The 14,650-nt window shown below is 40.1% G+C and overlaps 1 protein-coding gene across 9 annotated transcripts in view; it reads left to right on the top strand.

Annotated features, from left to right (window-relative positions):
* Positions 1–14,650, top strand: part of ACACA (acetyl-CoA carboxylase alpha) — a 331,795-nt gene that overhangs the window by 126,744 nt on the left and 190,401 nt on the right. For 8 of the 9 annotated variants that reach the window (XM_054456897.2, XM_063655503.1, XM_063655506.1 and 5 more), the window contains 5 exons: positions 5,422–5,554; positions 7,020–7,158; positions 12,379–12,488; positions 13,270–13,351; positions 14,342–14,440. In XM_054456897.2, coding sequence (XP_054312872.1) covers positions 5,422–5,554; positions 7,020–7,158; positions 12,379–12,488; positions 13,270–13,351; positions 14,342–14,440 — 563 coding nt within the window. Of the gene's footprint in view, positions 1–871; positions 959–5,421; positions 5,555–7,019; positions 7,159–12,378; positions 12,489–13,269; positions 13,352–14,341; positions 14,441–14,650 lie in introns of those variants that run through there. The other variant, XM_063655508.1, reaches the window with a different exon arrangement.

The following is a 14,650-nucleotide window of genomic DNA, read 5'->3' on the forward strand; positions in this document are numbered from 1 at the left end:
ATCACCATTCAGAAATGTTTGAACAGGCTAGGTGTGGTGGCTCCCACTTGTAATCCCAGCATTTTGGAAGGCTGAGGCGGGCAGATCACTTGAGACCAGGAATTTGAGACCAGCCTGGCCAACATGGTGAAACCCCGTCTGTGCTAAAAATAGAAAAAATTAGTCGAGCGTGGTGGCACATACCTGTAATTCCAGCTACTTGGGAGGCTGAGGCACAAGAATCGCTTGAACCTGGGAGGTGGAGGTTGCAATAAGTCGAGATTGGACCACTGCACTCCAGCCTGGGTGACAGAGTGAGACTCTGTCTAAAAAAAAAAAGCCCAAAGATGTTTGAGCAGCTTCTATCTGTGCCAGGTACCCTTTGGTGCTGGAGATACAGCAATAAATAAGAATCTCTGACCTCAAGGGATGAATAAGAGTATCTGACCTCAAGGAACACACACTATTTATCAGGGAAAACAGATGTGTTAAACTCATGTAACAGTCCAGTGTGATTGGGAAGAAAGATGTAAGTGCATGTTCTGGTGTGGCGCAGAGGAAGCTCAATTATCTATCTCCTTAAGGGGTGAAGTTGGAAGGATCAGTATCAGCAAAGGCTCACTGGGAGCACTGACAGTTTAGCTGCATTTTGAAGAATGAATTGGAGTAGTACTGACAAAAATACTATAATGCAATGGTGGATTCCTGTTGTTGAGAAAGCCAAGTTGTGATAGAGTAGATTATATTTCTGCCGGAGAGCACATGGTATTGGTTAGGTATCTAAATGTATATGGGGTAACGGAAAAATGGAAGTTCCTAAGAAGATCAGTCCTAGTTTGCATTTTGATTGACATTTTTGTATCCTCAGACTTTGAAATACTCGTGGGATATGAAGTGGAGGTGCCTAGAGGGTTGAAGATAATGAGGACAGATGAAGAAATGTTTGATTGTGCCATACTTATAGTTGCTGATTTTCAAGGTGTGGGTACTTCCTTAGCCTTATTCTCTGTGTTGCCTTTCCATACCATTAGTAACAGTTCTTTAAAAGCCAACTTTATTGAGGAATAATTTACAGCCAAATGTACCTGTTTCATGTGGACAGTTAAATGATATTTTTGTTTTTTGTTTTTTTTTTGAGATGGAGTCTAACTCTGTTGCCCAGGCTAGAGTGCAGTGGCGTGATCTCAGCTCACTGCAACCTCTGTCTTCTGGGTTCAAGTGATTCTCCTGCTCAGCCTCCCGAGTAGCTGGGACTACAGGTGCCTGCCACCACGCCTGGCTAATTTTTGTAATTTTAGTAGAGACGGGGTTTCACCATATTGGTCAGGCTGGTCTCGAACTCCTGACCTCAAGTGATCCATCCGCCTCAGCCTCCCAAAGTGCTGGGATTACAGGCGGGAGCCATCATGCCTGGCAGTTAAATGAGTACTTTCAAAAGTCAGGTTTGTTGAGGTATAATTTAAGTACAGTAAAGTTTACCCTTTTTTTTTTTGGTGGGGTGGGGGCAGGATCTCACTCTGTCACCTAGGCTGGAGTGCAGTGGTGTGATCATAGCTTACTGCAGCCTAGTCTTCCTGGCTCAAGTGATTCTCCCACCTCAGCCTCCTAAGTAGCTGGGACTATAGGCGTGTGCCATCAAGGCCGGCGAATTCTTTGATTTTTTTGTATAGATGAGCTCTTTCTATATTGCCCAGGCTGGTCTTGAACTCCTGGGCTCAAGCAGTCCTTCTGCCTTGCCCTCCCAAAGTGCTGGGTTTACACGTGTGAACCAATGTACCAGGCCAAGTTCACCTTTTAAAATTATGTAGTTTGATGGTTTTAACACATATATCTACCCGTGTAACCATTACTACAAGATCAAGATATAGAACATTTCCATCATTCCCATACTCCCTTGCAGTCGGTTCCCATAGCCCCAGCCCACTGATTCGTGTTCTGCACTGTGGATTAGTTATCCTTGTCATATAAATGGAGTCATATGGTATATACTTTTTTGTGTCTGGTTTCCTTCTCTGAACATGAGGTTTTTGAGATTCATTCATGTTATTGCTCAGTCTGATACACTGATAATGATCCATGGACGTGGAGCCCAAAAGAAATAGGTTCATGACAAAGTTGAGGACAGGAAGGTAATTTTTGTTTATTTAAAAATATATGCAATAATAAAAAAATTAAAAAGAATGTATGAAAGAAAAATGAAGCAATTAAAAAAATGAAACAAAACATGTACACTGGCACTGTTTTTAGACCTCTGGTGTTTATTATCATTAGATATGTTGCATAGTGTAATTGGAAGAACATTGAAATGACCATGAAACCTGGTTTTCTGGTCTATATATGCTACAGACTTCCTTTGTGACCTTAGACAAATCATTCTCCTTGTGGGCCTCTTTTTCTATAAGGTGCCTCTTAACTTTAAAGTTCCAGTCCAGATGCAGTATAACTAAATACCTGGATAGAAAAGGATGAAGAAAAGTTTAATAGATTGACCAGCTTGAAATGTCAATCTCTAAGAAGGGTACAGATCATTTTATATTGAGTGCCAACAGCAGAGTGCATAGCCTTTGTTATGGCTGTCCTTAAGTCTAGTAGGCAAAGTAGCTGCTAGACTCTGAACTGTCCCTTCTTGTTTTTTTTTTTGTTTTTTTTTTGTCTTTTTGTCTTTTTGTTTTTGAGACAGAGTCTCGCTCTGTTGCCCAGGCTGGAGTGCAGTGACTTGATCTCTGCTCACTGCAACCTCTGCCTCCTGGGTTCAAGTGATTCTCCCACCTCAGCCTCCTGAGTAGCTGGGATTACAGACGTGCACCACCATGCCCGGCAATTTTTTTTTTTTTTTAGTAGAGACGCGGTTTCGCCATGTTGGCCAAGCTGGTCTAGAACTCCTGGCCTCAAGTGATCCGCCTGCCTCGGCCTCCCAAAGTGCTGGGATTACAGGTGTGAGCCACCGTGCCTGGCCTTTTCCCTTCTTGTTATACTCCCGTAGGTGGTGGTTTTGCAAGTTAAGAGCCACACTAAGTCATGTGAAGTGTAGGGAAAATGCCCACTCATTGAGTTTTATGCATAGAGACACTCAGAGAAGAAAGAAAGACTGGTCTTATTTATATATATATATGTAAAACTATGTATGTGCACAGAAAGCTAGATATTTTGCTGCATGTGGGAAGATTTTAATCATACCTTCTTATTTTGAAAAGATACCTTACTGCCCCATCAAGTTTAAATTGTAGGGGAAAGGAAGAAAAGGTGGGAACAGGAAAAGAAAACGGCTGTCTATGAAACAGTGTACAAAGGAGCTTATATCCACTATCTTATTTAATCCTCTGAACACTCTTTTGGAGGGTCTATCAGTCAAGGTGCAGTCACAAGGAAAATAAATTGTACTAGGTGTTACAAACAGAGAACATTCAATAGTGAGAATTGCATAATTGGGTGTTAGAAGAATAAAAGAACAACAACAAAAAAGGCATGCTGAGGTACCCCAGAGTTAATAACTAGAGGAAGTAGCTATCACCCCTAAGTCTGGGAGAACAAAAGGGAGGTAGTGTTACCAGAACCTAGGAGCTTGGTGGAGGTCCCCTGGAGGGCTGGTGCCTGGACCTCTGGGCGTAAGCTTTGAGTAGCTGGTACTCAGATCCTTGGCCTGACAAGTGATTGATAGGCTCAGGCAGTGAGGTCCAGAGGATGAGTGAGCATGGCAAGGTTGATATCCTGACTGCCAAAGAGCCACAACCCACTGCTGCTGGTACCTCTATGGCTTTTCACCAGACTGTTGAAAGAAGCTAGAGACTGGAATTAAGTCTCTGTTACAGCTGGAGCAATGCTGATAACAGCTGGGAAATAGGAAGGAAGGCCCTTTTCTTACCTTTCTGCCTTCCGGTTTGGTGAACAGAACAGGAAGGAGCTAGCAAAGGAGTCTTGGAAATGAAGTTTGCAGAATCTTGGCCCCATTGTCACAGAGCACAGCATAAAAGGGTAGGTTTGGAGCTGAGAGACAATAGGTAAATAACCGGGACAGTGAATATTATGCATATTTTACAAAGAGAACACTGAAGCTGAGAAGGTTAAATTATTTGCAAAAGATCATTTAAGTGGACAGATCTGGAATGTAAACCCAGGCCTGTGCTGTTTCCACTATCATATTTTGTCTAATCCAAGGTGCCATTGATTGTTAGAAATGCTGTTATTTTATGTACCACTAAGAAAAAATACAGTACTGCCGGCCAGGCGCAGTGGCTCATGCCTGTAATCACAACACTTTGGAAGGCCGATGTGGACGGATCACCTGAGGTCAGGAGTTCGAGACCAGCCTGGACAACATGGCGAAACCTTGTCTCTACTAAAAATACAAAAATTAGCCAGGTGTGGTGGCGCGCACCTACAGTCTCAGCTACTCTGCAGGCTGAGGCAGGAGAATCGCTTGAACCTGGGAGTCAAAGGTTGTAGTGAGTTGAGATCTGGCCAGTGCATTCCAACCTGGGCGACAGAGCAAGACTCTGGCTCAAAACAACAACAAAAACAGTACTGCCAATTTAATAAGGCATCAACTGTAAAATACATACCAATTTCAGATTTTTTTTTTTTGAGACACCCATCTCATTCTGTTACCCAGGCTAGAGTGCAGTAGCACAACTATGACTTACTGCAGCCTCGACCACACATGCCCAAGCAATTCACCTGCCTCAGCTGCCCCCCGCCCCCCCACCCCAAGTAACTGGGGCTACAGGCACACACGACTGTGCCAGCTAATTTTTGTATTTTTTTTATAGACAGGGTTTTGCCGTGTTGCCTAGGCTGGTCTCGAATTCCTGGTCTCAAGCCATCCTCTTATCTCAGCCTCCCAAAGTGCTGGGATTACAGGCATGAGCCACTGCACCCGGCCTAGGAGATTTTTTTAAAGTAAAAAGAAAAGAAGTAGAACCTTAAAACTGATTAAATATGGCATATTATGCTGCCTTGTAAAGAATTTTGTTTTGGAGTTGTTCATTTTGAAATACCTAGGGGATACCCAGGTAAAACATTTAGTAGGCAGTTTTAAAATGTGGAGTTATAGCTCATATGAAAGATAGAAGTCAGAGATACAGAGGTGAAGGTCATCTGCACACCAGAGTCGTGATCCAGAAACAACCCTGGTAACTTGTTTTTTGGCTTTAACGGTCTCTGAGTCTATTATTTCTACCATCTATCCTTTGCCTATCTCTTTATGATGGCATCTGCTGGTAAACCTTGATATTATCTTTTATTATTCAGAAACGCCTTTTTTTTTCTTAAATTTCCACAAGCAAGAATCATTTTCTTTTCTCTCTTTTATTTGAAAAGTATGTGACCTGCCAGCATATAGTCTTCACAGGATGCAGTTGTGAAAGTACTGTTATGGGTATGGTAGTGAAAAGCAGGTCTCCAGAAAATATAGGTGGTGTTTTTATGGCTTCTGTATTTTTATAGGTCCAGCATGTCTGGCTTGCACCTAGTAAAGCAGGGCCGAGACAGAAAGAAAATAGATTCTCAACGAGATTTCACTGTGGCTTCTCCAGCAGAATTTGTTACTCGCTTTGGGGGAAATAAAGTGATTGAGAAGGTAAGTTGTAACTTGCTGAATTATTTTGTCAAAAGCACATAGGATTTAATGCTTGCCTAGATTTGTTGTCTAGATTTGCTCCCAATTGATATTTAGATTCTCAGAGGCTTTGCCTCTTTATGTGAATTTTAGCCTTTCTGCTTCCTTAGCATCCTATTAATATAACTTCACTGTTTTCCTATAATATGTATTTACCACAGATAATTTAATCATAGCTAATTAAGGAGTTAAAATAGTGCTCATAAAGTTATTTTTGAGTCCTAGCAACTTGGGAGGCTGAAACGGAAGGATCACTTGAGCCCAGGAGTTCACGGTTGCCGTGAGCTATGGATTGTGCCACTGCACTCCAACGTGGGTGACAGAGGGACCCTGTCTCAAAACAAAACATGTTTTTGAAAGATCTTGTGGTTTTACAGGGTGGGGCTGCGCTGATCTGACAGGGTATGAAGAATTGATTAGCTTGTGGGTGCTGGTGGAGAGATAATATGCCACAGCATTGGATTGAAAGCTAAGGGAGTAGAGAGAGTTTCAGAAGAGAAAGCTTTAAGAGTTTGATACACTGTGACTTACTGGCTTCCACCAAGTATTTGAGATGTTTCAAGGTAATATACCACATGATATACTTACAGATTCCAGGTATTTTGAAATGTAATTACGTGTTACTTTTATCTAAACCATGTCAGAGCTGAGAGGATGACTTGGCTGAAATAGCTTCCAGTGATTAAAAGATTAAAGGATGGGGACCTGTATTTCCACTCCTAAAAGTATTACTTCATCAGCATCCTTTTATTAGTCTTCCAATAAAGACAGAGTATGTGTCTATTAGTCTATGTTATCCTTAGAGGCATGACTGCAAGATAGGTAAGGAGATGAAAGGTTTGTTTACAGAAAGTCTCAGGATTCTTAGATTTTTCTACAACAGTGACCATTCTTTCTGAGGCATTCTCTACAATTCTAAGGTATTGGAGTTCAGTATTTTGGAGAAAAGTAACTAATACCAGGGTTTTTAAACATGTTCAGTGCTGTGTACCTCATTTTATTGCAACAGAGAAGAGTGCATGGCCCTGCACTGGTTGGCCTTCCCCCATTCCTGATTTAATAATATATCATCCTTCTGAATTTCATTGTCTTCTGTTCCCTAGTGATTGATATGGTAGTATGGTAGAATAATTCACAAAGTCACAGGATTTAAGTAATTGTGACTTTTCCCTTCAAATAAATGAAGTTAGAAAGGAGTATGTTTTAGCTGGCACATACTCAAGTATTTGCCTAGTTAACATTTAAAGATACTGCTTGGCCATGGGGAAGCCAGTTTCTAACAGTCTGGACCAGTAACAAGAATTCTTGGTTGAAAGTATGACTTTTACACAGAAAGATCGATATGCAAAAATTCTCTCATCTCTTTTCCTCCATTATTGCTTTTTTCTGCCTTTTCCTCCCATTCCCATCTCCTTCCCCCTCCCAGGTTCTTATTGCTAACAATGGCATTGCAGCAGTGAAATGCATGCGGTCTATCCGTAGGTGGTCTTATGAAATGTTTCGAAATGAACGTGCAATTCGATTCGTTGTCATGGTCACACCTGAAGACCTTAAAGCCAATGCAGGTGAGTTATTAGCATTATGAAAGCATCACTCTCAAAACTAAAACGTGGAACAGCACAGCCTTTAAGTAGGAGAATGTTAACTTAGGGGGATTCCCAAACACAGGACTTCCAAGTGGCATATAAAAGTGATTGCACTATAGTCAACCTCAATACAGATTCCTGTGTTCTAGGGCTAAGTAGGAAGAAATTTAACAAAAGTGTTGATTTGGGCTTTCAAGTGTATGCCTTTTTCAGTGTTAAATATTTGCTATGCCACATTCTTTGGAATGTGTAAGTGGAAAGATTTAGAAGGAAATGCTGTTTTTTCCTTATGCGTTATATTGAATTATAGAAAAACTCTGGGCTAAGATTTTTTTTTTCTCCTCCTGAGGGAGAGACCTTTTGGGACCAAAGTGTGTTTCACTCTGTAAATTCGTCTATATATTCTTTTTACTCAGATGGTTCTCTGTCTGATAGTTGTAGATAAAGACTATTGGTATAGCTGAAAGATATGACTAGTCTTTCTTCTCCATACCTTCTATCACTAAGGTATAATCTCTTAAGGTAGAGTACCTACAGATAATGTGAAGAGCTATCTTTTTTTACTTTTTTTTATCTTTTACTCCTAGGAAGCTGCAAAAAAGAGCTATCCTTTTATACTTATTTTAGTCTGCATATGTTTTTTCTTTGTTGAGACAATGGTATTATGATTATTCCTAAGAAAGAAAGGTTATTATGTCATCTTATTTAGAAATTGAGAAGTCACCAATTTATTAGAAAGCAAATGTTATATATTAGGTCATTCTTGCATTGCTATAAAGAAATACCTGAGGCTGGGTAATTTGTAAAGAAAAGAGGTTTAATTGGCTCATGATTCTGCAGGCTTTACAGGAAGCATGGTGCTGGCATCTGCTCTGCTTCTGGGGAGGCCTCAGGACGCTTACTATCCTGGGGGAAGGTGAAGGGGGAGTAGGCACATCACATAGCCAGAGCAGGAACAAGACAGAGAATTGTGGGGAGGGTGCCACACACTTTTAAACAACCAGATCTCATATGAACTTAGAGTGAGAACTCACGTATCATCAAGGAGATGGCCCAAGCCGTTCATGAGGGAGCTGCCCTCATGATCCAAACACCTCCTACCAGGCCCCATTTCCGAGACTGGGGATTACAATTCAACATGATATTTGGTGAGGGACATACATTCAAACTATATCATGTTATTATATGAAATCATTTAGATGCACACTTTCACATCTCTGAGCCACAGGTTTCATATTTATAAAAGGAAGATCCTAATGTCTGTTTCACTGGATAATTGTAAAGATGAGATCATCTATAATAAATACAGATTATCTTGCATAGTTTTTTTTTTTTTTTTCTTTTGAGAGGGAGTCTTGCTCTGTCGCCAGGCTGCAGTACAGTGGTGCAAACTCAGCTCACTGCAACCTCCGCCTCCCGGGTTCATGCAATTCTTCTGCCTCAGCCTCCCAAGTAGCTGGGACTACAGGTGCGTGCCACCACACCCAGCTAATTTTTGTATTTTTAGTAGAGACAGGATTTCACCATGTTGGCCAGGATGGTCTCGGTCTCTTGACCTTGTGATCCACCTGCCTCGGCCTCCCAAAGTGCTAGGATTACAGGTGTAAGCCACTGCTCCCGGCCCGGTTTCTTTTTCCTCACTCATTTCTACCTGGTACTCCAATTAATTCATTTATTCATTGCCTTAACATGGAGACTGACAGTTGAATAAGATGTGATCTTGTTCTAGGAAACAAATGATTTCAATACAATGAGGCAAGTGCTATAAAAGAAACATTCACAGGGTCCGGTGAGAACACAGAGATGAGACATCTAATTCTTGGGGGCAGGCTTAAGAGAAAGCTTTCTTAGGCTGAGTGTGGTGGCTCATGCCTGTAATCCCAGCACTTTGGAATGCTGAAGCAGGTGGATCACTTGAGGTCAGGAGTTTTGGGACCAGCCTGGCCAACATGATGAAACCCCGTCTCTACTAAAAATACAAAAATTAGCTGGGCATGGTGCTGGCACCTATAAATCCAGCTACTCGGAAGCTAAGGCAGGAGAATCGCATGAACCCAGGAGGAGGAGGTTGTGGTGAGCTGAGATCGTGCCACTGCATTCCAGCCTGGGCCACATAGCGAGACTCAGTCTCAACGAAAAAAACAAAAGAGAAAGAAAGCGTTCTGAAAGAGATTATGTCTAACCAAGAATGAGTAAGAGTTAGTGAAGCAATTGAGGGGAGAGAAAGGTGTACCAGACAGAAAGAACAGCATATGCAAATGCATAAAGGTATGACACAAGTGGTTTTCTAGAAATTACAGATGGCTACAAGATGTGATATAGTATTTGCCAAGGGGGACCTTGTTTTCCACCCTCAAAAGCACAGACTTTGTCTTTTAAGGAGAGTATGTGTGTGTGTTGGACATCTAAGGATTTGCATTTTAAATGAATGTGTTTTTTGGTGTGTGTGTGTGTGTGTTTTAACTATGTAAAAGTTGAAGAGTATAATGAATCCCTTCCCATCTACCTGTCATGCAATATCAATAATTATCAACTCATGGCTAATCTAGTTTCATCTATATTCTTAACCCCATGCGCAATTATTTTGATGCAAATCCTTGAAACCATATTATTCTTCATGTTATCTGTGAAGATACTCTACCTTAAGATTAAGAGATTATACCTTATTGATAAAAAGTATGGAGGGCCAGGCATGGTGGCTTACGCCTGTAATCTCAGCACTTTGGGAGGCCAAGGCAGGCGGATCACTTGAACCCAGGAGTTCAAGGTGAGCCTGGACAATGTGGTGAAACTTTGTCTCTACAAAAAATGCAAAAATTAGCTGGGCATAGAGGCGCATGCCTGTAGTCTCAGCTACTCTGGAGGCTGAGGTGGGAGAATCACCTGAGCCCGGGAGGCCGAGGTTGCAGTGAGCCATGATCATGCCGCTGCATTCCAGTCTGGGTGTCAGAGTGAGATCCGGTCTCAAAAACAAACAAACAAACAAAAAAGAAATCTAAACCAAAACAATACTAAAGATTTTTTTTTTAACTTACAAAACTCACAAAATTGAAAACATTGATAATACCTAACATAGGTGAGAGTATTTGGTACCCATGTTGCTAGTGAGAGTCTGAAACTGTGAATACCTTTTGACCCAATAGTTTTATTGCTAGTAACATATCTGTGGATGTAATTGGACAGCCGTACAGGGACACACATTATTTTATTATTTTTCAAATTATACATAATCTGTACTTCCATCGATAAGTTAGTAGTCAAATGAATTATATAGGCTATTGAAATATTAGGTATCCATAAAAAATATTAAACATATATATGCCAAAAAATATATATCTTTATATACAGTAAAGCATAAACTGGTTGTCTTTGAGGTGGCACAATAGGTGAGAGTCTCACTCTGTCCCCCAGGCTGGAATGCAGTGGCGCAATCTCGGCTCACTGCAACCTCTGCCTCCTGGGTTCAAGCAATTCTCATGCCTCAGCCTTCCCAGTGGCTGGGATTACAGGTTCCCACCACCATGCCCATCTAATTTTTTTTTTTTTTTTAAGATGGAGTCTTGCTCTGTCGCCCAGGTTGGTGCAGTGGCGTGATCTCAGCTTACTGCAACCTCTACCTCCCAGGTTCAAGCAATTCTCCTGCCTCAGCCTCCCTTAGCCTCACTCTGTCTGTGGTGGGACTACAGGCGTGTGCCACCATCCCTGGCTATTTTTTTGTATTTTTAGTAGAGACAGGGTTTCACCATGTTAGCCAGGATGGTCTCCATCTCCTGACCTCATGATCCACCCACCTCAGCCTCCCAAAATTCTAGGATTACAGGCGTGAGCCACTGCGCCTGGCCAATTTTCACTTTTAAAATATAGTATTGTTATATTCTGTTGTATTATCTAACATTATTTAATAATTCACATGCTTTCCCTCCTATAATCAAAGAGAACAATAAACCTATTTTAATTTTGAAGAAATTCTAGCGGAATTTTTTTTAGTAGAATTTTTTTTTTAGAAAGGACTTAAAATCTTTTAGAAATAAGAACAAGATAATCACCATTCTGACTGGCGTGAGATGATATCTCATTATGGTTTTGATTTGTATTTCTCTAATGATCACTGATGTTGAGTTTTTTTAAAAATATGTTTGTTGGCCACATAAATGTCTTCTTTTGAGAAGTGTCTGTCTGTTCCTGTCCTTTACCAGTGCATGTGGGGCTTAATACCTAGGTGATGGGTTGATAGGTGCAGCAAACCAACATGGCACACATTTACCTATATAACAAACCTGGATGTCCTGCACATGTATCCTGGAACTTACATTTTTAAAAAAGAACAAGATAAAATAAATTTATTATTAGTAAATAATGGTGGATGCTTGAGTTGAAATTTGAAAGCTAAAATAAATATATAAATGGTGGAAATGAACTTTGAGGAAGTTACTTAACTCCTTCAAGCCATCATTTTCTGTCACATATCACATATTGGGTTGATGAGAGAATTAAATGAGATAATGTATATATAACGTGCTAGTTACAGTCCCTACACGTGGTAGCTCTTCTGTTACAGTTGTCATTGCCAGAATAGGAAAATAGAGATGTTAGGTGACAAATTTGAAAGGGAATACTGTACAACAAATATATATGAGAAAGTGGTTATCTTTCTAAAGTTTCTTTCAAATACCTGTTAACCCTCAGTATTCCAGATAAACTCTTTCCAGACACTCCTGTAACTAACCTTTCTTGTTTAGCCAGTTTGCAAGCCATTCAGGCTCTCCTATCTTTCTCCATTCTGTCAAGCTTTGTACCAGGAAAAGGGCTTTCTCTAGGTCCAGTGCCAGTTAAAGACAAAGGATATCAGGACTAGAACTTTTTCTCAGAATAGAGTAATTGCACTTGGGCCCCTAACTGACAGACACATCAGCCTTGATATAGAAGTCATAAAGATTCCTCAGAAAGATTACATAGTGAAATGTTGGAGAACTGCTGTTTTAGTATAAGAGCTTCTAAATATGGGATTAACTCGTATTAGTGCTTGTGACTTAACAAACTAAGAGCCTCGAACTAAATGGTCCTGGAAATTATCCTCCTAATGCTGTTTGTCCTGTGGTTACTTATGATAGTCCCTGGCCTTTACGTAGTTTTGCTGTGCAATTAAATTTCTGGCAAAAAACAATCATGTGTTCTCTATTAATTCACTTGCATTTTCAGAATACATTAAGATGGCAGATCACTATGTGCCAGTGCCTGGAGGACCAAACAACAACAACTATGCAAATGTGGAATTAATTCTTGATATTGCTAAAAGGATCCCAGTACAAGTAAGAGATGCCAATGTGTCCTTTAAAGCCAAATTCAGCCATTTTATAGTTAGGCACAAGGGGATATCTAGAGAAGAACATTTTTGTAAAGCATCGTTTTTGAAAATTATTAAATGCCTGTGTATGGGATAACTAAACCAAAGAAGGAAAAGAAAGATGGAAATAATGGAATGGCTAAAAATAAAGTAAACGTAATACAAGCAGAAGTTTTGGAAACGTCTTTCAGAGATTATTTATTCTAGGTATCTCACCTTTGAGCCAGTAAAAATTACCTGTTTGTTATGGAATATTAGCCTAAAGGATGATGGTATATTAAAGAAGTAGGCTGTTTCTTCCCTGTCACATTGTGTTAGTAAGTTTAGGGTAGGTACCTTAAAGCCCAAAGAGGAAAAAACTCTAAACTTAGATGGCAGTGTAATCAATAAAGATGTGATGGAGTGGCCATAGTAATTGAATATGTGGAACATAGCCAGTTTTTCTAGAAAACGCCCTTTACAACCTAGGCTATGAATTGAGTTTCCTAAAGAGCAACAAGCATAACTGGATCTTAATATCAATTTCAACTTGGTTTTGACCCCTTCAGAGATCTTGCCACAATGGACTACTTATTGTTACTCTGTAAAGAGTTTGCCAACAATCAAGCATAGAAGCTGAATTAAGCATTAGGCTGCTGTGAAACTATTGTACCTCAAGAAACAGGGCCAGCCTGGATAGAGACTCATGCAGTTTGTGGGGGTTTTGTATGAATTTTAAGAATGAATTATATTGTATTCCCTTGCAGGCAGTGTGGGCTGGCTGGGGTCATGCTTCTGAGAATCCCAAACTACCGGAACTTCTCTTGAAAAATGGCATAGCCTTCATGGGTAAGCCGTTCTGACATATTGTTCCTGTCTTTCTGTTTCTTTCTGTCAATTTTGCCCACATTTTACTCTATAGTCTGATTTTCTGTTTAACATGTGCTGGGCTCTCTCTCTCTCTCTTTTTTTTTTCCTCAATCTATTACTAACTTTCAGAGTAACCCTCTTCATTTCTTTCATTTTTTTCATTTTTTGCTTATCTCACTTCATCTTGATTTTGTTTTCTGTCCCTGGGTCAGATATGGAGATATGGAGAAGGCTTTGGTTTCTAAAACACTGACCTTTTAAAACTTTGCAGCTAACCTTAAGAAAGCATGTGTGAAAATGACCTGTTTTTAGATATTGAAGATAATTGAATACTCAGGATGCCCTGGCAGTGTGCCCTTAAATATGAATCAGCACCTTTGCATTTAAGCATATAGGTGATACTCCTACAAGTGAGAGATACTTCTTCTGACTTTTCTGCTGTCATTATACCAGAGAGAAAAACAGAGGTTATATAGCTCAAAGCATTTTTCTCTCTGTCTCAGAGACCTTAAACAATGAAGATTATATTTTGTAAACCTTTTTAAAGATGTCTCCTTTTTGGGTTCCCCTAAGACCGAAGAGGGTATGCTATTTCAGACTTGAATCCTAAAACTTTAAAGTCCTTATTTCAGGATATTGACTTAAAAAAGAAGACTTTATTGATCTGGTAAAGTTGGATCATGAAGAATGATAACATTATAGCTAGATTTGTCAAAAATTTAATTCAGCATATATTTATATATATTGAGCTCTCACTCTGCACAAAAAGCTTACATTAGGTTTTATAGATGGTACAAAGATAAGTCAAAGCATAATAGTCCCCATAATCAATTTATGATCTCCTTGATATGTGAGGAGTGGGGGGAGGACAAGACAAATACATAAATAGCTATAATACAAGGCAACTACATGTGCCAGAAATGAAGCCAAGGTGTTACAGTCAGGATTCTTTTCCTGTTTTGTTTTTAGGTCCTCCAAGCCAGGCCATGTGGGCTTTAGGGGATAAGATTGCATCTTCCATAGTGGCTCAAACTGCAGGTATCCCAACTCTTCCCTGGAGCGGCAGTGGTAAGAACTGAATTCTTGTTTGTATCTTGAAGTACAGAATAGCTCAGTAGGATATTTGGGACTTACCTCTTTTGAAAAAGTATTGGGATACTTGACAAGAAATGGAATACTGATTGATTAATGGTACCTTGTAGCTCCTGGCTTAATTAATACACCTGTGATTCTTTTAGGAATATAAATTTAGTTCCAGGGACACAAATGCTAAATTGT

This window comes from Pongo pygmaeus, chromosome 19, assembly GCF_028885625.2.
Source record: "Pongo pygmaeus isolate AG05252 chromosome 19, NHGRI_mPonPyg2-v2.0_pri, whole genome shotgun sequence".
Lineage (NCBI taxonomy): Eukaryota > Metazoa > Chordata > Mammalia > Primates > Hominidae > Pongo > Pongo pygmaeus.